Here is a 25575-nt window from a genome sequence, read left to right on the forward strand (position 1 = left end):
TCCAAAAATAGTCCAAGATCAGCTATTCATAAGGGAAATGGCTCTTGGAAAAAAACTATTAAGATGGCGTGAGGTCCTTGTCCTCACTGCTCTGTACCTTCTTCCTGAAGGAAGCAACCTAAAAATGTCACTTGCTGGATGGGACTGATCAGCAGCAATTTTAGCCGCCCTCTTCCTGACTCTGGCCTCATAAAGGTCTTTAAGAGACAGCTGCCTTTGTCCAGTCAGCCTCTCTGCTATGCGCACAATACGCTGTAGTCTAGCCTTCGCCTGGGCTGATGCGGATGCAAACCAAACAGTAATGGATGCTGAAAGAAGGCTTTCCACAGTGGCTCTATAAAATTTAGACCGAACAGAGCTAGAAACGTTTAATTTATTTAGCTGTCTCAAAAAAAACATTCCACTATGAGCTCTCTTAAGAATGGAGGAACTATTTTCCTCCCATTTCAAGTCATTTGTGATAACCGTTCCTAAAAATTTAATTGACTCCACCCTCTTCACAACGGAGCTCTTGATAGTTAGAGGAGAAAGGGAGGCGGGTGTTCTACGAAAATCTATCACCATTTCCACAGTCTTTTGCTGATTAAGCTCCAAGTTGTTCTCATCACACCACGCAACCAATTTAGACACTTCCTGCCTGTAAGCAGACTCGTCGTTTCCCTTAATAAGACCAACTAATGTAGTATCGTCTGCAAATTTAATCAGCTTGATGGAACCATTATTGGAAGTGCAATCATTGGTATACAGTGAGTAGAGAAATGGTGACAGCACGCACCCTTGAGGTGCTCCAATGTTAGTAGTCTGAGGATCAGACATGTGCTCGCCAAGCCGCACATACTGTTGTCTGTCACTAAGAAAATCCATAATCCAGCGGCAGATAGAGGGTCCCACTCCCATCAGTGACAGCTTCTCCCACAGTCGCTCTGGTAGAATGGTGTTAAAGGCTGCACTGAAATCTATGAACAACATCCTTACATAGGAGCCAGGAGAGTCAAGATGGTCCAGAGCATAATGCAGTCCTAAATTGACCGCATCATCTACCGAGCGGTTTGCCCTGTAAGCAAACTGTAATTGATCAAGATATGGAGCTGTAATAGGTTTAAGATGTGACAAAACCAACCTCTCCAAACATTTCATGACCACTGATGTAAGGGCCACCGGTCTGTAGTCGTTTAGGTCCACAGCTTTGTTTTTCTTTGGTACTGGAATAATGGTTGATGACTTAAAACAACTCGGAACACTGCATAAAACAATTGATTGATTAAAAATGTCCGTAAAAACTGGGGCTAGCTGACTAGCACAGTACTTCAGGGTGGCAGGTGAAATCCCATCAGGGCCACTCGCTTTCCTTACATTTTGTCGGCTGAATATCTGATACACATCCTTCTCCTCAATTTCAAAGTCAATATCAGAGGTGACTTGATCTTGAGGGCCAATGTTCTCCCCCTCTCTGAGTGTACATTTCTTATTAAATAAATTCAGTCTTGTTGAGCATTAGAGACTTTCAAAACATTCTTTCAAAAAAACAAAACAAAAAACAAAACAAAACAAATAAAATCTTACTGATCCCAAACTTTTAAACAGTAAATACATTATAGATACAGTTAATTTCAAGAGCATTTATCATCAGATCCTAATGCCTAAACTTTTAATAATCTGCCATTGACAAACAAGTGAAAATAAGTAAATTTCTTCAAAAAGACATGTATTAAAAATGCATTTAAAGGTTAAAATGCATTTCTGGTATGAATTTACTTGAGATACAAGCACCTATTTAAAAGTTCATTTTACCACTAGAGGGCACTATGAAAAATGTGCGCATCTGACTGTGTTTGCCAAGTTTGTCTGGTTAGTATGGTTCCAGAGGATATGGCCAGCTGAGCAACTGCCATTGAGATTAATGGGAATGTTAATGGATAGCTTTCTCCAGATATTATAAATGCGTGTTCACATGGAACATAATATTCTGGTCTGTTGTACGAAAAACAAAGGTACCAGCAAGTGTCTCGTAGTTCCCTGGATACAGAGGTGAACAGCTGCCAATAGCACGACAGTGATACTCACACTGATGTGACATGCGCTACAGTTCAAAACCATTAAGAGAGACCTGTGGAGGCAGAACAACTCAACTCAGACGTTAAATCTTATGGTACTCTCTTAAGATACTCACTGGTTCCACTCTGGTAGTAGTTTTGTGTTTTTATTGATTTATTTTTTACAACACACTTGCATGTTTATGTATAAATATGCACACCTGGTCTGTATCTCTGAGGATCTAGTACACAGACAGGTGACCCTTTCTTACTCTTGACTACCTGTCTGTTATAATCAGATATAAAGAATAATTTTATGAGTGTAAAAATCCTCTTCATCTCTGCTCTTGACCTTTATATAAAGCTTAAATCCACCCTTCCTTTCTCAGGTTTTTATTTTTAGACCTGTGCCATTAATCAGCTCACACTCATCCCAGTTCCTCCTGCATCATATGATGCTGTATATCTTTCACAAAGAAAGTCCAAACTTTGGAAAGGGAATGTAAATGGATTAAACCCGTTGTTTCTTAGACATGCTTCAAATAGCTTGCTAAAAATGTGAGTGCATATGGCCTTAAGCCTAATAATAAAAAAGATCCCCTTTAAAATATGCAGCCATTATTTATGACATCGGTTATTAGTAAAAAAAATAATCGGACAGGAATATTTTAATAAAAGGTTGCTAATTTTTGACAGTTTTGTGATGTGATGAGCTCATCAACTCCTACTCATACTGAAAACATACATGGGATCTTTCGTCCTTGATAATCCTGTTTATTTCTTTGCTTTTGTTGTTTCTCTGTCAAGTAGGAAACAAATCCCCATTTCCTAAGGAAAAGATGAATGTATGTGTGCTGCATGTGTGCATCATAAGAACATACAAACAGAGAGAATAACCTGCAGAATGATGTCATCATTTGTTACACAGTATATGTGTTTCTAAAAAAAAAAGGAAAAAGAAAGAATGACAATAAACCCCAAATCTACTGACATACTCACAGTAGCAGCTGACCCAGTTTTCCCTGCACAGTCTCCTCAAAGATTCTGAAATGTTTTGAGGAGGCGTTAACAGCCTTTTAAGGTTCCCAAAACCTAAGTAGAGCCACACTCTTACAGAAACAGCTTCAAGTTATACCAATAACAAATGTGCACTTATTTATACTTGTTGGACTGACCATTATTATTCTTTTTAGAATGATGCACTTCACATTTAAAACTGGCATACAATTGATTTCATACGAATTCATATAATTTGTAAAATTGCACTTTTGTGGAAAAGTTTATAGTGATCACGGAAGTACTACTGTTAATGTGTGCAATATTCAAAGAGTTTTTAAGAAAATGAACACATTAATGGGGGGGGGGGGGGTCTAACAACTAAGAAAGAAAAAAGAAAAGAAGTTGCAAACACATTTATCTTTAATTAAACGCACTGAGCTGCAGTCTAGCTTTAAAAAAATGTGCACATGCACTATTCAAAAACTGTCACTCTTGTCAGTATCTTTGTAATTATAATTACTTATCATCTACCCAGAGCTAAATCAGTCATTCTTTTATCTTAGTTTTTCATCTGTCTCTCTTTTCTTTATGCAGATGAGATAGAGAGCTTTGATAATCTGAGTCATGTATCAATATCTCTGACAGATTGTTATGCAATGCTCTGCAATACGGCAACAATCCTGAACATGTGCTCACGTGCACCTGCACACGCTCATACAAACATGTCAGAGGCAAAAAGACATTGCATCACCCGCACAGATCCTTCAGTACATGAAATTATTGCCATTATGGAAAAAGAGAAAAAGTAATAAGTTCTGAGTTTTATATCATTGGTAAAAGACACAGAATAAGATAAACTTATTGTGGGCCTATAAAAATATCTGCAGGTTCAGTCTTTTTGCTTTTGCTTTCACGCCATTTCTATGTGGTACCTGCTATAGCTATTGTTTAAATAAAGTTTAACGCTGAAATAAATAATAATTTAAATAATTTGAACTTGAAAATTAAATTTGATCTAAAAGGAACAGGTTGCACTACACTTGACACAATTATGTTGAAACTGAAATGATGGAACTGTAAACTGTGCACAATAACAGACTGAATGAATAGAAGTACTGAGTCACTCATGACCAGCACGGTCTAATGCAGGAATTACTGATACAGTGCAGGCAGAAAGAGAGATCTGGTCACATGGATGAAGGCAACAAGATATCTGATGTCAGTCACTGTTTAAAGTATCCACAAACAAGCAATGTAAGAATCAGATACTAAGAAAGTAAGTTACTGCTACTTTCTGAAAAATAAACATACGATCTTTGCTTTTCTTGACTCTATACACAAATCTTAAATCACAAGTATTTCAGCTTTGGGTAAGTTTCATATTTGAACTCGTATTTAGAGAAAGAGATCTTAACCATGTTTGCTTATCATAGACAGAACTTTGGATAAATATTCATATATAGTCTCACTCCAGTGCTAGATCACAGGAGATTTCAAAGTCTTGCAAATTATTTAAAGTAAAAAGCAAAAAGTTCTGCCACATATAAATATTTCACCTTGATGTATTTTGGGGGAGGAAGTTAGAAAGACCTTAAACAGCTTGTTATGCAAGAAGCCTGAAATGACATTCAAAAAACACGTGCATGTGCACATCTGGATCAAGGCTTTATGCTAAATTTCGATTACAATACTGGATCACCCAGATTATCTGTCACCATCACCAAACAAAGTTATAATACCAACTTTACAATTACATAATTACATTTCTACTCCAATTTGTTTTTGGTAATATAACATTTTGAAAAGTGGCTGTCATAAGAACTTGACAGATTTATTCAAGCACAAATTAAACATTGTAGAACAGTAAAAATGATAAAGAACGTCATGTGGTGCATATATTTAACAAAACTCTCCTCAGTAGATTTCATTTTTTAGCTATCTAACAAGTTTTTGGTCACTGAATATGTTTTTTTCCTATGGAAAACTATGTTAAGTGACATTGTTTAACACAAAAATCATTGTTTCATATAAAAATAAAAGCTACATATTTACATAGAAAATTATATTTTATATGCTTAAATGAATATAAATTAAAACTCTTACATTAAATGATAAAGGACTATGCAACCCATGATCATAATGCTGTCAAGTAAAGGGGCTCACATACTCCATTTCAGGTAGAATTAATAAACTTTTAAAAGGGGTCATCGGATGCGACATGCACTTTTAAGAGTAGTTTGAACTTAAATGTGTTTTGGCAGTGTGTGTACACAACCACCTTATTATGATAAAGATTTCCTCTTCCTTATATCAAGCCATTCTCAAATGCCCATCTGTGTGATGTCACAAAGACCCAGGCCCCTCCCACAATTGTTGATTGACATCAGCATTTTACCTTAGACCCGCCCTGAGTGACTTGTCATCAGTCCGCCATTGTTTGGCCGCCTGAGCAGGGGCGTAGGCAAGAATGGCTCCTAGGCGACCGAGGTGTTCTGGTGTTGGATGTAATAATGAATATAGCAGTCGTCATTTAAATTAAATTAAATTAAATTTATGCATTTAGCAGACGCTTTTATCCAAAGCGACTTACTGTGCATTCAAGCTAACAATTTTCTCGTCATTTACTCGCGACATTTGAGCCTCTGAAGACGCAGTGGATTACGTTTGTTTGGAAAATGGGCATCCGATGACCCCTTCAATGTCAATTTTAATCATACATCATACTCATACTATGTCATCTATAGTGTCCTTCGGACTTTGAAATCTCACTAGAAATGGCCAAGCACTCCATGAAATCCACTTTATGAGGCCAATATTGGCCGACTGGAACATACCCGTTGTTTTACCATGGTGACACACTTTTTCCTCAAGCCTATTGTTATGGTCACAGCTCATAACATACCACATGCCTCTGTGTATATGACTAAATGCCTGTTTGGGTGTTTGTATGTCTACAGTGAAGGAAGTCTGAGGGCACCAGTGGAAATGATGCACATTCTTTAGTTTTCCTGTTGTGACCTCGCTCAGTTTTTTTGTGTATGTGTGTGTATGCAGTAAAATGTAAAATATGTCAGCAAACATGTGTCAGTGCTTGTCCCTGGTGCTTGTAGAAGGAAGTACCTATGTTTGCGACAGTAACGAGTGTGTGCGTGTGAGTTTGTTGAGAAGACATTGTAGTTTTCCTAAATAAACCTAAGCTACTGTTCTTGATTTTTTTAAGTACAAACACTCCTTGAGGAACAGTGGACTAAATTCACCGTCTGGACTCTCAGTCAGAAACGTGTTGCTGGCTATATGTATTCATGGAGGAGAATGAACCAAGCGTGGATGTCTTTTCCTGTTTTGTTCGAGGACAAACACACTGGGCATTGTGTGTGTGTGGATGCCCAGGTCAAAGTGTGAAGCACACGTCACTCACAGCATGACACATCTCAGCAGCGATCAGAGCTCCCTCACACACTGCTACCATGACAATGACAAACAATCTGCACTACAGCTGCTGGGGAAAGTTTGTAAAAAAGTCCCTCAGTTTTTGGTCCAATTTGGGGTTCTTCAACCACAAAATAACAAAACACTCACACACACTTTTGAGTGCATCATAAAGCATGTGATTTGTTAAATCCATACAGATACGCCTGTCATCATCAGTGTCTGTTTGGGTGCATGTGTGACGAACTCTTAGCTCTGTGTTAGTGGCAGTTCATTATCAGATTCCGTTTGACTAGACATGAAAGGATCAGAAGACCAACTGATTGTTTGTAACGAGGAGAGAACAATGAGCATCCTGTTTTACACACACACACACACACACACACACACACACACACACACACACTCGCCTTTTCCAGCTACATCTTGCATGTAGTTCAAGAAGTGATTTTGAAGAATGAAAAATTCCACATTCTCTTCATCAACCAGCGTTAACAATGCAAGTCAAAACACTCTACAACAATGCAAACACATATTGCAGTGAGTCAATTACTAAAACTACGGCCCCATTTACACCTAGGATTAACATGCACTTCAAATCCAGATAGTATCTTGATATTTTAAAGCCGATTGATTTGACACCTTCCATAAAGTTGCATTAGACAACCAGCTAACTTTAAACTGGTCTTTTTGGTCTCCTACTCAAAATGCTTTTAATATTTCACAGAAAAACATATATATTACATTTCAAAAACATGTGCACAGTTAAGTATGCTAATAAGGACTAGAAGTGAATTAAGGGGAGGAAATAAAGTTTAAGCGTCCTTGAAAAATACACTGGGAGAGAGATGTGGGGGAGGATTTGGGGAGTGAAATGAGATTCCAAATGCCATCCAGTAAAATCATTAATGGGATACTGTTCATTAAATGGAGTGACCGCATCACAAAACAGCATGCAGTGTCTCTTCTCACATTAGGATATCAGAATACAAAAAAAAAAAAAGCAAAGAACTGCAACAAAGAGTCCAGATTAAAGTTCTTCTAATAAAGACTAAAGCTCTTCTAATAGCAATGCCATATATTCTGAATGTACAGTACAATACCATTCAAAAGGTTGGGGTTAGTAAGATATTTTTTTTGAAAGATGTGTCTTGTGTTCAACAGGGCCACATTGTTTTGATCAAAAATGCATCAGAAACTGTAAAACTGTTCAATTCAATTTTCATATGTATTATTCGATGGCAAAACATTTCTCCAGTCTTCAGTGTCACAAGATCCTTCAGAAATACCTCTTATATGCTGACTCAAGAAATATTTTAAACTATCAACATTGAAAACAGTTGCTACACTTGGATTTCCTGAAGAATAGAAAGTTCAAAAGAACATTATTTATTTGAAATAGCATTCATTTGTAAAAACCATTAAAGTTGTCACTGTTGTTTTTGATTAATTTAATGCAGTCTTGCTGAAGTATTCATTTCTTTTACTGACCCCAAACCTTTGAACGGTAGTGTCAGTCGCTTTGGATAAAAGTAAAAATGTAATCCAGTCACCGGAAACACATATTAAAACCAGGTGTATAGGGGGTCTAAGTGGAGCAGGATACGTGACCAATCAAAGGCTTCAGAGCCACAGTAAAGTTTCAGGAGAGGTGCGGGTCAAAGCGTTGGGTGCCGGGTCGAGCTTTGACTGACAGAAGCGGTGCTGGAAACTGACGCATGGAGAAGGGGATGAGAGTTTCGCCAGCGGGAGGAGAAAGAGTGTGTGACAGGAGAAAAATGAAGGCAGTTAACATTCCACAGGTAAAGTCCCCTGAATAAACCCAGAGAGTCTGTACTGTCATAACTCTCACATGAGGAAAGAACTCTCAAAGTGCTCAAGACGGATGTTTTGCAAGTAAAATGAGAATGTCTTATCTAGTCTCTCTTTCTGAGGATCTAGTTATTAATTTTCATTTACCTTCCCCTATTCAGACCGTAATTGACCGTACATATTGTCACAGCTGTGACGGTATTGCATCATGCCGCAGAGACTGTTCTTTCTCCCTGGCTTATTGTCTGTCTCTTTTGTTTTATTCTGGTACGACAGGCAAAGATTAGGGATTAGCTATTAGACAACAGTAAGGGCATGGAACCTAGTTGAAGACATGTAGTCATGCAAAGAAAAGGAGTTTTGCGGTGGGATTCATTTTTACGGCATGGCTGCTACCAATCACTCTAGCATTCCAAAACAGCGCGGTTTCAGGGAATGGCCGGTGCGGGGCCTCTAGTGCAGTGACCCCGGTAATCCCTGTGCTCTCCAGGCCCACTTCCTTCCCTTCAGCTGCAGCCTCACTCCCTGCCCTGTCTCGGGCTATTAATAGAGCAACAAAGATCTGTGAATACAGTCCTGCATGGAGAGCCATGGATTGGTTGAAAAACTGGTTTGCATATTAGGTGTATTCGTAGGGAGATGTTGAAAGCATGTCACTCAAGTTTGACACAGACTTGCATGTCCACATCCTGGTATACAGGGAAGGTACAGTATGGCAAAATTGATGAATGGTCAACATTAAAATTCAGTACTATTTGGTTAAATAATAACAATGATAATAATAATAAAAAATCCACTAAAGAATAACAAACAACCCTTTGAACTGCTATAATAATCATCATCATCAAAACATTATAAAGTGCAATATGAATTTTCTTTTTTTATTAAATCTGCCAAAGATTACATTTAACAATGTAAAATTTTGTGCTTGTTAAGAATAATATGAAAAGTGAGTGTTAAATGATGGTTTATACAACATAGATCGATATGAATAAATATTTTAAAATTGGAATATCTATCCCTCATATGTTACATATGTTGTGCATTCCTATTAGTGTGATTATTTCAAATATATAACAGGATATGTAAAACAAATATCAGGCCATGACATAAAATAAAATAAACAAACTTTATATCAGATTTCGATCATAAACTGACTTTCAAATACACTTTTCAAAGTCTATATAAAAATGTACTTATGTGCCAAAATTCAATTTGTGCCAATTTGAATAAATCAATAAATTGGCCTCACTGATTACAAATGACAGATCTCCAATTCTGAACTGCTCTCTGCTGGTGCTAGTGGACGCAGACCTTCTACACTGGACGGAGACAAGTTTATGGTTTTGAATAAACCCTTTATCAGATACAAAACTTTCACATTTTCATTTATAATGAGAGTGATAACTTTTACAGCAACAAAACAATAGCAGAGGAGCTTGCTGATGAAACACTGAGTACAGCATGACTCCACAACCCTAGAATGTTAAAGCACTTGCTCTAGTTTCTGGTAAGTTTTCACCTGTCCACACTGATTTACACAAACACACACTCACACTGTCAGTGATCCACAAACAGCGGCAGGAGAATGAAAAGTAATCTTTACCTCAATCACTCCAACAGTGGAGAAACACCTCACACCATCACTTCATCAGACCATGGAGAGCCTACAGTTACACGTCCCACTGTCCAGTAACAGTCCAGCCACATCCAAACTCTCTCTCTTTCCTGTTTCTTCATTCACACACTCTCTTCCTAGCGGGAATAGCAGCTTTGTGTGTGTGTGAGTGAGAGCGAGTGTATGCTAGCGTTAGACTCCGGGAGGATCATTCACTGAAAACAGAGTTCAGACCCTCCCTTTTACACAAGATCTAAGCCAAGCGAGCAAAGAGAGAGAGGGAGCAAGAGAGAGAGAATGTGTAGGTATGTAATGAGAGAGCAAGAGGAAAAGGATTGTCTTTCCTTCATTGAGAATAATAATAGAAGCTCAACTAATATACAAACCAACAGGACATAGACATTTCCAGAAAAAAAAAAACTTTAATCATTAGATGTGACTATGTTAATTTATGTCTGTTTAAAAGGAAGAAAAGCACTAGAGTATTCCCCTTTCCCTTCCAGCACTATAGTCAACACACATACATATGCACACGCGGCTGTGTAAGGGAATGCCGTTGTTCATTGACGCCCTCAGGGCAGAGGGAGGGTGGGGTCAAGAGCAGGGAAAGCTAAATTCCAGACGGATACTGGACCAATCAGACGTCAGGCTGTGGTCGAGAAGGCAAAGACATCAGGATTGGGTTCTACTTCAGCCGAGAAGCAGCAGCGCTACACAAAGAACCGAACAGAAGCCAACCTCTCATTAAAGTATCATTACACACTCATACAACTTGTGTGGAGGACTCTACACAGCTGTAAGTTGAAGCAGGGACGTCACTAGAGATTCATGGACAGGGGAGCTAAGCTTCTATTAGTGAGGTCTGCCCCAAAAAAACGTTTAAAGCCAATCATTTTTTTTTTTTTTTAATGTATTTTTAATCTAACAACAGGTAAAAAATAACTCGAAATAAGATCTTTTTTGGTCAAGGTTGGCTAAAAAAGTCTACCCCTCTCATAGTTTGTGTTAAATGCTGATATAACCTAAATTATAGGCAAATAAAGAAAAAAAAGCCCACTCTGGTTCTGTTGGGATTTTAGTTTGAGAGAGTGAGAAATCGGAGCAAGGAGAAGACATGCAGGTCCTATTATACCATTAGTCAAATTTGTTAGTTTTTTGTAGGGCCTTATTATTTCCATGATGCAAAAAATGCAGACAGAGTCCAGACATAAAAATGGAAATTACAGCACAGTACGCAGTGTTACAGAATTTGGCAATTTTTGTATAAAGAAATCTAAAGGAGCTCTGTAAACGTAAATGCGATGTGGATTTGTGGATCTCTGTGTCAGTTTTGTCTACTACACATTTTCATTAACTAAAAAAAATAATTACCTAAATAAAATGTATTAGGATAATATAGCAACATCCTGGAGTCCAAGTTGATTTTGATAAAAAATGAAAGTTTGAACTGAAAAATATAATCAATCTCCCACAATGGTGGTGATTACGACTATGATATTATGAAACAACTATTATTTCATGTCTTATACAGTACTTCCACGGTCTTTCACTGTCAGGAAGGAACCTTATATAAACACATTAATATTTACATATAGCACTCATTTCACAGTTACAGCACTTTTAATTACTTCTCTAAATGAGTTTTGTATATTTTGACAAACATTCACTTGTTTCATTTACAACTCTGGATCTCAGTTCCAGCATTTCTCAAAAGGTTTTCATGTCTCTGTACAATGAAAATAAAGAGCCCATGCCTCAAAGAGAAAGGAACAATATATGAGATCAATTTTACATTCACTTTGACAACTATGTTTCCAAAAGCCCCAGAGGACAGTTAGTATTCATTTCTACAGAACCACCTCATACTCTCATTCAATAAACTTCATTCCTAACTAAGAAGCTATGCACTCAGCACTAATTATTTCACCACATTTCACTCTAGTTTTTCATGTTTTAATATTACACGCTGAGTAAACACTAGATAAACCTCTAACGATGCCTTTAATGACACTGAGGTAATGGAACCGAAACTAATGAACATCTAATGATTGCCCACTGCAGCAGACAGAGTTAACACTAACCTGATAAGGTGGCAGACCTTTTAAAACAGACCTTTAGAAGTATACAGTCACTGCACAATCACTTACTTTGATGGGGTTAAAAGCTATTTCTAGATCGAAGTGCCACATTTAGACCAAGTGCTAATTAAGCTGCTTACAGTTCAGAAATGCAATTCAAATCGTCAAGATTGTTTATTGCAAGCTGCTGAAAATCGCTAATATGCAACATTATTTCTACACATTTTATATTACATATTTGCATTTGTATTATTTTAAATTATTATTATTATTATTATTATTAACATAACGAACCGTCATCTTTGTGTAGCACTTTGTGTAAACACTGCATCATTTCTTTAGCTAAAGTCTGACACAATCGCCAGAAGGCAGGTTTTGTAGAAAACCTTCATAGCATTGAGGAAGAATTTCAACAGCTGTCACCACAGAGACAAAGCCCTCCCTGTGAATGACCCATGGGAGGTCTGGGACGAGCCTGTGTGAGAAAGGCCAGTGGTCAGCATGAGTGCCTGTCCTGAAAGCTAAAAAATGACAGAGCACCTGAATTCCCGCCTTGAAATGAACAAGTGAAACATTCCAGAGTCTGAAAAGGCCGCCTCACTTTACCACCCGAGAGACAGAAGAGCACTCCAAGAGGGAAGGTCTGGCTTAAAACACCCCCAAAATAGGTCTGGCAGTTTCCAGCAAGGCCTACATGCTTGACATGGTCAGAAACATGTTGTAACAGAATGGTATTTTTAAGAAAGGACTTATTAGCCGTCTTCAACAGTGAGCTTTTGTAACTCAGCTTTAACCTCAGCTCTGCATTTCCATCCACTGAACAAGAAAGAAAAACCGACCAGATGAAAGATGGATTAGACTCTGTTCGCTTGCTGTTAGCAAAAGTGATTAGCTTCTCATCCGAGGAAGCGCTTAGCAGTCATACATGTTTTTTTTTCACCAGCATCCAAATCAACGCTTGCTCCTTTCAACAGTGCTTAGATTGCTCAACAAAAGTGTCTTCTCAGGCCTTTTGTTCTAAACATGAACAACGGATTGGAATTTGTAGGGTGCCTTCCAGCGATGCTATTTCTAAACGCATGCACACAAAGCTACAGAGCTCAGCGAGTAAAGTCCCGTTTGAATGGGACTAGCTTTCCTGGAGAAGGTTAGGCAAATTTGTGTTTCATTATATACTTTCTCTTTTTAATAACCTGAATTGAACCCTTGGTTTTTTGCACAAAACCTCAGAAAAATTGTACTTTTTTATGCCAACTCTGGGTTCTTCTGAGAACTTTAATCCCATGTGGATGGGAAAGCCTGTGATCGCAGTACCTTTTCTATTATCCTCATTTAACGCAACCTTTGATCATATACTGCAACTAAAGCTAGCATTCAAAAGTTTGGTGCTCATTATTTTTATGAAAGAATGTTTTTGAAAGAAATCTCTTATGCTCACCAAAGCTGTATTTATTTGATAAAGAAAACCATACTATTGTGAAATACAATCTTTAAAATATATAATTCATTCATTAATTTAAAATATTATTTATTCCTGTTAATGCAAAGCTGAATTTTCAGCAGCCATTAATCCACTCTTAATAATAATAATAATAATAATAATAATAATAATAATAATAATAATAATAATAATAATAATAATAATAATAATTAAAATAATTAAAATAATAAAAACAATAATAAAAAAAAAAAAACACCTTACCTAAACTTTCATCCTAATATTGTTCCAAAACTTTATGGCTTGTATGGAGCTCAAAACAAGTGTTTTTTTAATTTTATTTTTGTCCACACTAAATCAATGAAGTCCAAAACTAAATTTTTGGGGGGCGAACTTTACTTTTAGGTGAAGAATATGTGAAACGGCCAGAGACAAACTCATCCAGAGACACAGATGTTTCTTCTGTAAATATTTCAGCTTGTCATTTAATGAGTTTCAGGCCATAAAGCTTTTGATTTACTTTAGTTACCACTTTAACAGAAATTTTAGTGAAAGGAAACAATATGAATTCTTCTTTTGCTCCCAATATTTTCTTCTCAATGTTACTTTATACAAGGCAGGAAACATCTGACAGCCACATCTCCTGTGAACTCTTGAGTCTCTCTTCTCCTTCACACACAGAAACACACACTCACGCAGCAGGGCTTCCATCACCAACAAACAAACTGAAAGTCTACATAAGTGTTCAGATCACAGAGCGTCTTCAGAAAACAGACTAGCTCTACAAGCTCTATGCTGAAACCCTCGAGACATTTAAAAGCCTGAGACAGACCCAGTCCTCCATTGTTCTGTAACTAAATTTCTCTTTGACAAACTTGTCCGTTCAAATTCATTTAAATGATATATTACTGCTTCCACCACTCATTCTTAAGGTCTTTCATTTCTTATCTTCAATTCTTTATATCTTCGATAATTTTAAAACTCACAATTTATATGATTGTTACAAACTAAGGTAGTGCTAAACGTAAAACAAAGTGCGAGAAGAGGATCTGGAACAAATTAGGAGTTTACTGATGAAGAAGGGGAAAACAGACAATATACAAGATTACATTTAGCATTACCACTCAGATCAGGTTACAATACATTTACATTCAAACATCTAAACACATCAACAATCACGGACGAGGGAGAACTCAACAGAACGGGTATTTAAACAATCAGGAGGTGATGAGGGAACTGGAAACAGGTGGGAGGAATCAATTAACCAAAACTAGGAAGGTGACCAAAAAAGGAAACATTTAAAAACATTTAAAAAAAGGGAGGAATTTATATAACAACATAAATTACTATTGGAAAAAAAAAAACCTTCCAATTTCCCATGAAGAACCCACAATTATCATACTAAACTTATTTATTTAAAAAAACTTTTCATAGATGTGAAAACTGCACCTCTTACAAAATAAATTAATAAATTCTACAATCACCTATTAAAGATGCATTTTGATTATTTCGGAGCACCGGCATCAATTGTGTACACAATCTGATCCCGTATTTGAGTTTGGTATTCTCCAGAAATGAACACGGCTTTGCATAAATGGAAGGTTGCCCAGACGGAGATTAGATTTGTTTCTGAAGAGGAATGAGATAGCACTGCCACATTCAAGCAGAGAAGTGTTGATTAAACCCCTCTTTTTCTAACCCTTTCAGTCACTCTCTCACTCACTCTATCAGCTTATTATTAAGCAGCATTGCAAAAGTTTTTTGTTTCACACAGTTTTTCGAGGTCGATCTTCAAACACTCTGAATACAAACGCGAGCAACGCAGCATATGCAAATGTGCATACACGCAACGCACAGAAAGACAGACATATGGACACATAAAAATAACTCTGAAAGTTTCAAATACCAGCATACTTGGCACACATACAAAGACATTGCTGCTGGACAAGCAGATGGTGGCAAAGGATCCCCAAGAGTCTTAATAAGATGCTAGCAAAAGCTGAAGGATAGAACATCAAACTTGATCTGTTCCCTTACTGTTCTCATGGGCTTCTGTAATGAACCCCCCTTTGAGCAACTCTGGAGACGAAGAATGATACACCCAAAAGACTAAAGAGAATATAAAGACATTCTTCCCACAAGGTATTCAATTAAATGGGGACGCGCATACACATACTTTTTTGTCTTTGGTCTAATAATTAGAGTCCCCTCCAGTCAAAACAGACATGTATGCAGTTCCCATAGGCCAGAAGTGAGAGAGTCACTTGCCTTGCCTTGCCTTGTTTATCACTTCGGGAAAAATTATAGTAATACTCCCGCCCTCCCTTCCTCCCTCTCCGGCTCCACTTGCTCTCTCTTCTCCTCTACTCTGCTCAAAGAAAAGGAAGAGTGAAGTAGGACGACAAATATCAAGGCCTATTTCCATTTCAATGAGGGCCAGGGATGCTGTGTTCTATCTCATAAGAAAGGACTCTCTCTCCCAACTCTCACCCCAAAATGATTTAAAGACCCCATGAGGTTGGAATTTTGTTGCTTTTAGCACAGTAGTGTAGCAATGAAAATATTCCTATTTAAAAATGTGTCCCAGTCTTTTAGGAAAACAGACACTAAATATTGTGGAGTCATCCTGCACTACACAGGTGTTTGTCCTATCAAATGCCCTGTAAAACTGAATGTCCCTCCTACTAACAACACCTGAACAAGTTACTATAAAGTAGAGCATTTTTGGACCATGGCATAGCCACGAACCAAATGTTATAAGCATTAACTTCCTGTTGACAAAAGAAAATGCATCAACAAAGGAAAGCAAACTGCCATCATTAAGTGATTTCTTGGTGTCTAGCACTGATCCATACATTTTCTGCACTGAGCCCAAATGCTCCCTGAGCTGATTTTGCATAGAGAAGCTAATTAGATATAACTGTTTAATTACAGTCCTACGCAGGGAATTTCATTATGGCACTTGCTCAGCAACTTCCTGACAACCACTGTAGGGCCAAGACTACTTTATTTCACAAAATATGAACCAAGAACCTGGCTATGATAAGGACTATTACCTAGTAAAATTATCACACAAATACATGCAACACAAACAATATTGCTAAGTCAGTACTGTAACTGTAGAAGACACAACCAGATACTGTAAATCAAGATGAACCACTGAGATCTGGGCAGTCAGGAGATTGCTAACTGCAAAATCTTCCCACAATGATATAAACTAGGCCTTTTACCGTTACATCAGATTGCATAAGGTTTGCTATTTTTTTTTTCTACATATAACATGCATTTTAACATTATACAGTTTTCTCACAAAGAGAATATAAATGACATTTATAATGAAATCAAGAGAATTCTATTGCTAATTAATGCTGTTCTTTTGAACTTTAAACAAATGACAATTTTTTTTAACTCTTTATAAACTAGTGTTGTCTTACGATTAATTTCTTCCACAATAAAGGTTTTTGTTTGCATACTATATGTATGTGTAATGTGTTTATCTATCATGTATGTATATATATATATATATATATATATATATATATATATATATATATATATATATATATATATATATATATAATATTGTAATTAAATTTTTAACCCAAAAGTTGGGTTAGTCCATATTTGACCCAAAGTTGGGTTGAAACAACCCAACATTTTTTAGAGTGTACATGCATGTCTTTGTATTTATATATAAATAGAAAATATACACTGTACACAATCATGTAATATGTAATATGTAAAAATATTTTTTTAGATGCGATTAATTGCAATACATTGTGAATTATTATTTTTTTTTACTAGTGACAATTAGTAAAGTGTTGTGGTGGCCATTATGTATGTTGTGTCAAAAGCCCACTGTTTTTGAAAACCCCTAACCTAATAATAATAGTTATAATACTTTTGCCTTGAATAAATCAAATACATTTATGTTCTTCCCGCGGTAACATCAAAATTGACTGAATCAGTAGTTAATGATTGAATCAAACTGAAAACATTAGGGTCACACCAACTAAAATATTTTTTTAAGTGTAAGGTTGTGCAGAAATAGTTCTTTAATCCTCATCACTGGTATCTCCATTGCCACCATCGCCATTTTTTTTTAAAGCAAAAAGCCACTAGAGGCCTACCATTACAGTAATTTCTCCAAAGCTATAGGCCTTTAAAGCCGTTTCATCATGCCTTAGTCAAAATAACATAGGAATCTTTCAACTTTAAAACAGCACAAAGGATTAAATAAGCCCCTGTAGATTAAGATTCAGATAGTAAAGCATGGAATTAGCACCCTGCTGACATACACTCGTAATAATAACAGAAAAAAAGATGAGATTCCCTGGAGTGGCAGGAGAGAGAAGTTTCCAAATGATGTCTATCCTTTTCATTGCCCTGGTTGCTTGCTCTCTCTTATCTTTAATTACTCTCGTCTGAATACTCACTACATTGGAGATAGTCCTCCACTTCATCACTGCAGCAGATGACACAAGATACACCAAATGCTAAGAAAGGGTCCAGCCCTGTTTTCATAAAATGTTTTCTTTCTTCAACTCCTGTAATTGGTTTAGATAAACAGATATGAACATTCAGAGCAGTTTTTGCTCTACTGATATACATGGCTTTATCTCTGAGGATAAGTGCATCTCTCGTCCCATTATGACTCAAAATGCTTCAATGGATCCTAAAGCTTTTAATTCCTTCATTTGGCTGTTAAATTGCATATTCAAAAGAAACTCTCTTATGGGTACATCAAGAGTCCGGTCTATGAATTGGTCTTGGTTTAAGGTTTTAACTGCCTTGAATCTCATGGTGATACATTTTTACTTATATGGGAGGGCACCCACTCTGCCGAGGCAGGTCGGTTGTACTGTGTTATTTAGAGCTATTCTGGGATATTTTGAGGTTTGGCCTGCGCTTAAGACAGATGTTGGACTCGACTACTGTGTCATGGATTTGGGTTCCCTTGGCAGGGGTTGCATTTTCTTTCTTGCTAGCTTTCTTTGCAAGCTCTCCATCGCTCTCTGTCCAGCATATCGACCCAGTTGGACCCTGAATGTCCTGTTTCCATGAAATACTTGAGCAATTGGCTCATTCAGCTAACCACATTCTTCCAGAGCTCCTTACCTAGACCTGCACCGTAATCTCTGTGCATACAGAAAAGTAAAAAAATAGTCAAATCATAATTTAATCATTGGGTTTTTAGAGCTCTCTGACATTGGAGATTTAAATATGCGAGCGGAAAAGAAGAGGGAGAATGTGAAGGAGAGGAGAAAGATTTATTTGTGTACATAAGTCCACCTCCCATCCCGTCCCACTCGCTCACACTTTCTCTCCGTCTCTCTTTCTCTCTCCCACACACGCACAGATACATATACTCTCTCCCCCTCTCAAACTAAAGCCACAAGAGACACACAATTTAGAGAAACACAATTCCTTTAAAATGTGAAACTCCCTCTAACATAATCAAGTCTGCACAGCACACTCCAGTCACCCACAACCCACGTCACACACACTCCTTCAAGAAATACAACAGCCGATTAGAAAATATAAGTGCCTATACAGTAGAGATGGACAGAGAAAGACAAAAAAAGTTGAATAATAAAATAGTAAAATAACAGTATTACACTACCTGCTTGAACTACACCTTAAAGTACATCTTTGGATTCACTATGTTCATTCTAAAGACAGAAATGCATGTGGTTCTTAAGTACAGTGCTAGAAAGACTTTTTTCTTTTTGTCTTCTTCAAATTGCAGCTTATTTTGGTCAGAAAATACCAACTTAGACAGGAATAGACTAGCTGATAGACATTTATACATACATAATGGACCATTTAACACTGGATTTACCTAACATTTATTAGACCACAATAACAGACCGAAAAGAAAAAACAGACAGCCAGACAGACATATAAATAAGAAAGAGAGAGAGGGAGAGAGAGAGAGAGAGAGAGAATGGCAGCACAAAAACACACACAAAAAAAAAAAAAAAAAAAAAAAACATGGCTAAAATTTCTGATCAAAATGATTTCACATAAACTCAGAAACACAGCAACACATACAGTTATGCTCCAGGATATCTTATAATCACTAATTGCTTTAAACACACCTCAATTTAAAATGCAACAATTTCAAAGATTTTGAAGCCACTAATGCTGTGAACTTTGGCACATTCAGTAATTATTTGCAAGTGTTTTCTAGTTTCTGTACAATATCCATTAGCCGTTAAGTGAACAGGCTGCGCGTGGTCGGTAGGCATGCTGTCAGAGGCTGAGACTATAGTTTTGTACAAACTCATGCATGTAGTTTTTCAGCATTTTAAACACTATATGCCAGCAATCCATCTCCAGTTCACCAATACTGAGTCATGGGCCGAGAGCATCTCTCCTCCACAAGCACTTACCGGACTGACCCTCCGACTCAGGACTCGTCTCAGACTCCATAACTTCACAGATTGCTGAACTGCTGTCCAACAACTGAAAAACAGTACCGAAAGGAGACAGATGGGAGGAGAAAGGAAGAGAGAGAGAGAGAGAGAGAGAGAGAGAGAGAGAGAGAGAGAGAGAGAGGGAGGGAAAGAGAGAGAGAAGAGGTTCTCCCTTTATCCTATGCGTAAAGAACTGCTCTGTGCCCCAACTGTTGTTCTGTGTTTGTCTACTGCTCCAGAGAGGGAGAGACGGAGAGAGAAAAACAGACCCAGAATGGATGCATGTGGCGTGCATGCAGATTGACTATTCCTGTAAGTTGCGGTCTCTCTTTTGCTCCTACTTTTCACATGCTTCTTAAAGACACAGTATCAGTGACAAGACTTTTGCAGATTTTACTCACACTGTCGGCAGTCTCTTTACAGAAGGACAAATAAACCAGCCAATATTTATGGAAGCCACTAATAAACCTGAGCCAAGAAACATAAATGCTATATTGTTAAAGTTAAAAAATAATGCATGTGCTCACATTCACGTTCACTCTGAAAATCTCCATGACATATGTTAAGTATCAAACTGCACACTAGTACATTAGTGTATATGAGTGATAATGAGCTACCAGCATACCATCAGTCAAAGCATTTCAATGAGCCATTAATTTAGCTTTACTTTGCTATGCATCCCTGATAAACATGAATGGGTAATAGGACAACAGCAATCTATTACAATCTATGTTTAACTTTGAAGTTTGTCTGTGAGCTACATGCACTAATGGTGATTTGAAGTTTTTTTGACATGTCAGTACCCAGCATTCAGCCCTACACTGATGTGCAGAAGCTGGGTTAGCCAACAGAGAACACAATACAGAAATCAACAATGCTATTATTAAGTATTTGAGAGATATGTTAAAAAGGCTCCCTGATGAGTACCCTATTGATTTGGTTTAAGCTTTTAATTTGCAGTACTGAGGCACGATACATGTTTTCTGTTCTTCAACTCCCCATTAAAATGTTTTGATGTTCATAGATCAGCGTAGTGGGGTTGTTCCCACTTTTGTCCTCTGGTTTGAAATATCAAACAGAAGGTGCTCCAGTTCTCAAAGGGTGATAGAGATATACTTCAGTTTCTCTTTTATCTTCTATCAGTTATTCAGTTTGCGGTGGGATCAAACACGAAACACTTTCAAAACAATTCCATACATTGACCATACATTAATACAATTTTATACATGTTATGTGTTATGAATGAGTATAATATAATATACTGGATATAAAATTATAAATTTGAATATACATTTACATATCCTGAATATGCAATGTTACTCAATATGCAAACACAACTATACTGTGTTTATAATTATTATAACTATATAACTACAGTTAATAATGAACTATATACTATATATCAAAAATTTAATTAAATTAATGCATTTAGCAGACACTTTTATCCAAAGCGACTTACAGTGCATTCAGGCTATCAATTTTTACCTAATAATATATAATATATAATATATATATTCAGATTTATATTTAGAAATATACAAATATTTTAAACTATACAGTATATTGAGATTTTATATATATTCTGAATGATCCCAATACCACATAATTAAATGTGGTTGGTAAAAAAAATAAATAAATAAATAAATATATATATATATATATATATATATATATACATATATATACATATACATATATATACATATATATATATATATATATATATATATATATATATATATATATATATATATATATATATATATATATATATATATATATATACAACCCATTCTCACTCCAAAGGCGTCAAAAACCGAAGCATGGTCAAGCGCCCCTAGCGTCACTTTTATGACGCCAAATGTGCCTCTCGGCGTCGAATATCGAAGCACTACGACCTTCATTGCTTTCAATGGGAAACTTTTGGCGTCAGAATTTGACACGAGGACATGAGATGTTTATCGCTATGAAATCACGTTCAAGAAGTCTCATTCAGCACACATCGCGATACTTGCTATCAGTTCCACAGTTTGGGTGAGTAGTCGTATATACGCTCTTTTAATGCCTTTTATAAAATGTATTCTGTCTTATTTATTAATCAAATTAGTGCCATATGTTTAATCGCTGTATTATATCGGTCATCCGCGGCTGTCTTTGAGTTTCATTGCGTTTAAATAAATGAACACAGCTGCTAATTAGTCTGATTAAACTCTATCTGTCACGTGACGTGCCATAGACCTTCGAACAGTTTTATATTATTATTAATTTCAGGATCAATGATTTAAGTTGTATTTGTAGTAAAATCATGGTAATCACGACACTTACAATAGTAATAAATGAAATGTGAAGTTAAAACACAGTAAACAGGACATTAGTAACTGTAACTGTAGTTTTACTATGGTATATTAATAATCAATACAACAATACAATAATCACCAAACCAGCTATGTTTGTATCACTGTAATGTTAGTGTTTTTATGTGCTTTTATATGACAGATATCACAGTAATCATATGTTCTGTACCATGCTTTTAATACCTTTTAATGTAAATCCCAAAAAAAAAAAAAATCAAATTAAAAATAAATAAAAAAACATGTATTTTTCCATTTTGCAGTTCATTCATATCAGTTTATATTTATATATACATTTATATATATTTATTATATCTAAATATTTTGCTCACAGATCATTATTAACATTCTTTATATAATTCAATTTTATTTACTCTCCCCATTTTATTATTTTTATTTTTATTTTTAGCTGAAAAGACATAAAGGCAGTCAGCCCAGTGGTGTTTCTGGAGAGGGATTCCTTCAGAAATGGAGAAGACAGAAAGCTGCGGAGGCAGATAAATGCAGCAGTAAGTCTGTGATAGTTTGTCTCTTTTATCAAACATTCCTGCTGTTATAATTTGTACAGCATTTGTTGTTTCTTAAACTGTTGCACTGTCCAAATACCCACACTTGCCATCTTTGCACTTGACCACTTGATTACTTATTTGAAGTCTTTCCTGTATTTGGCCTAGTGTTCGAGTGAGCATGATGACCACAAGTGTGTGTCGAACTTTTCATGACCTGATGACTGTGTTTCCCAATCCTGATCCTGGAGAACCCCAGCACTGCACGGTTTTGGTGTCTCTCTTATCTGCCTTGGAGTCTTCACTGATGAGCTGATGAGTTGAATCAGGTGTGTTTGATCAGGGAGACATCTCAAATGTGCAGTGTTGGGCTTCTCCAGGACCAGGATTGGGAGCCACTGCCTTATGGGACACTTATGTGTTTAAAGAGATTTTTAATAACTAATTATCAATATTTCACATACTGTACATTGGACAGCTTCCCATGACCTCTTGTGAGATCTCGGCAAAAAGTCTGACGATTTATTCCAAAACATGATGCATGATGGGATACACTAAGCTTTGTATAGCGCTCCGGAGCAGTATTGGAGAGGTTTAGTGTGTGTTAAGGACGCTGTGCTTTGGCATTATTAAGACCGTGGACAGTCTCGTTCACACACTGTCACGTACACACACTCTCAAGTTTTTACAGAGGCTTCTTTTATGGTCTAAACAAAACACAGTGTAATGTATAAGTTGAATGTAATTTAATATTTCCTTCCTTTCTGTCTTACAGGATTGTTTGAGGATAACGCTGTAGCTCCATCATGCACAAGGACTCACCTCGTTAACTCTTTATCCCCCGCACACACAGAAATGGTCCCTGGATCAGTGATTAGACTTTGCAGTGGTTTGATTTTTGCAGAAGATGTAACTTTGTTTTAATTATAAGCTCATAATGAATACATTACAGAACCAGTGATGAAAACAATAGTTAAAAATAGCGCTCCATATTAAAAATATATTGCACACTTGACATGCATGTCTTCATGGTGTTTTTTTGTGAGTTTGAAACATTTACATTGTGTTGTATAACATTTTGGTCACAACACTTTTTCCAGTGTTCTCTGAAAGACATACTGTATTTACTGTTTTGTTTTTTAATAAAAGCATTTTCATTTGCATACTGAAAATAGTTAATGTTTACAACATAACTGCCTTTTTATTCTTTATGGTGGCAAAAACGAGCTTGGTGACAGAGGATGCAGTGTAGTAATTTGGGCATGTTGTCTTTAAATGAGTTTGACATATCAATAAATAATGGAAGATCCTTACAAAAATATGCATGTTTATTATGCTTTATGTATTTATTTGTTCATTCATTCATTCATTTATAATTTCAGTTTTTATTCCTAGAGTTCAAATGGTAGAGAATGGTAAATCACAGAAACACAAATGTGAACAATTTTAACTTTAAAACACAATGTAATATACAATGTAAAGTTTAGAAGCACGTCATTTGATTAGTAAATATATTTGTCTTTGGTCAAAAAAAAAATATATATAAATCTTAAAAATGTGTCTTATATTTATTATAGAGGAATCTGTCTGTTGGATACAACTGCGACTGCTGGGCATGTGCACATCAGTATTGCCCAATTTTTGTCAAGCTGAACAACGGAGGAAGGTGAAGACGTTAATAAAACCGAATCTAATAAGTAGCAAGCTTAATCTATTGTTAACCGAATCTATCCCTTCAGCCGAAAAACGAAAGACGTCGGTCATACATGGATAAGGAAGTGTGTCGCTGCTGCTCAGCTTTGATGTCATTGGCTATGAATTTTCAGGACAGTCTGTGGTTGGACTATCTTTTAACCCATATTAAACAGCGCATCATGTAAAAAAGTATGTTTTGCTGCTATCATCACATTAGTAATATATTAAGTCAACAAAGAAGTGTTGCTATCTTGACAAAAATGACATCTTTAGCGAGATCCTAATCCTAACCCTAAGCATAACTTCAATGAACTACAAAAAACAGCCCCCTAGTGTTGCCTTTGCATAGATAGAACGACGGAGGCTTGTGGGTAATGTAGTTTAAAACTTTTTATTAACGAAACGAAATAAATTATTTATTTTTAGGAAAACTGGATATCTAAATATGTTTATTGTGCAAACCTCTATGATATATTTGAGAGGCAGGCTGAAATGTGGTATTTTACAGTGAGCAATATTTAAAATGCCTTTATGTCAGCTTTCCATTTATTTCTGAAAACTGAGCTCAACATTATTTTATCAGCATAGCATAAGAAATAATCCTGCCCATTTTCTCTATGATATGTTAATTGGACTCTGATTTACAGCCATTTGAAATGTACAGTTTTGGGCTCTTCCGGGGGGTGCTACTGGGCCCCTGGGGGTAGAAGGGCAGTAAAACCTACATATATGTATTCTACTCATCATGGACAACAAACTGAGCTGAGTCACATTTATATCTGACAGTTTTCACAGTCCTCTGTTTTCTAATTCTTACATCATTGCTATTATACCTTTTGACAGGACATTGTGAGGCCATCTGATGAAACATGGAAAAATTAGAAAGAAATGATTTAATAATGAAAATAATAGATTATTTATTTGATTTTTGAAGTATATGGCAAGAAATATAATGGATGAACCTGCAACAACTTGCCTTTATCTATTCCCCACTGTAAAGCAGTAATCAAGGACAATGTATACACATTGTGATACTTCACTATAACACAAGGACAAATTCATGCAGTGCTAAGAATATTAATTTATATATATATATATATATATATATATATATATATATATATATATATATATATATAAAACTATTTAGCAAAAATCAGTGTAAAAATGTCCTCCTCACCCCCGTATCTTGCTCCT

At 36.3% G+C, this 25575-nt stretch overlaps 1 protein-coding gene across 3 annotated transcripts in view; it reads right to left on the reverse strand.

The window, feature by feature from the left end:
- Window positions 1–25575, reverse strand: part of LOC113049392 (disabled homolog 2-interacting protein-like) — a 116683-nt gene that overhangs the window by 80169 nt on the left and 10939 nt on the right. Inside the window, exon 1 of one of the 3 annotated variants that reach the window (XM_026211699.1) lies at window positions 19803–19903. The exons of 1 other annotated variant lie outside the window; for it this stretch is intronic. In XM_026211699.1, coding sequence (XP_026067484.1) covers window positions 19803–19842 — 40 coding nt within the window. In that variant the 5' untranslated portion in view covers window positions 19843–19903. Of the gene's footprint in view, window positions 1–9879; window positions 10075–19802; window positions 19904–25575 lie in introns of those variants that run through there. One more of the 3 variants, XM_026211703.1, reaches the window with a different exon arrangement.

This window comes from Carassius auratus, chromosome 30 (assembly GCF_003368295.1).
Source record: "Carassius auratus strain Wakin chromosome 30, ASM336829v1, whole genome shotgun sequence".
Taxonomy (NCBI): domain Eukaryota; kingdom Metazoa; phylum Chordata; class Actinopteri; order Cypriniformes; family Cyprinidae; genus Carassius; species Carassius auratus.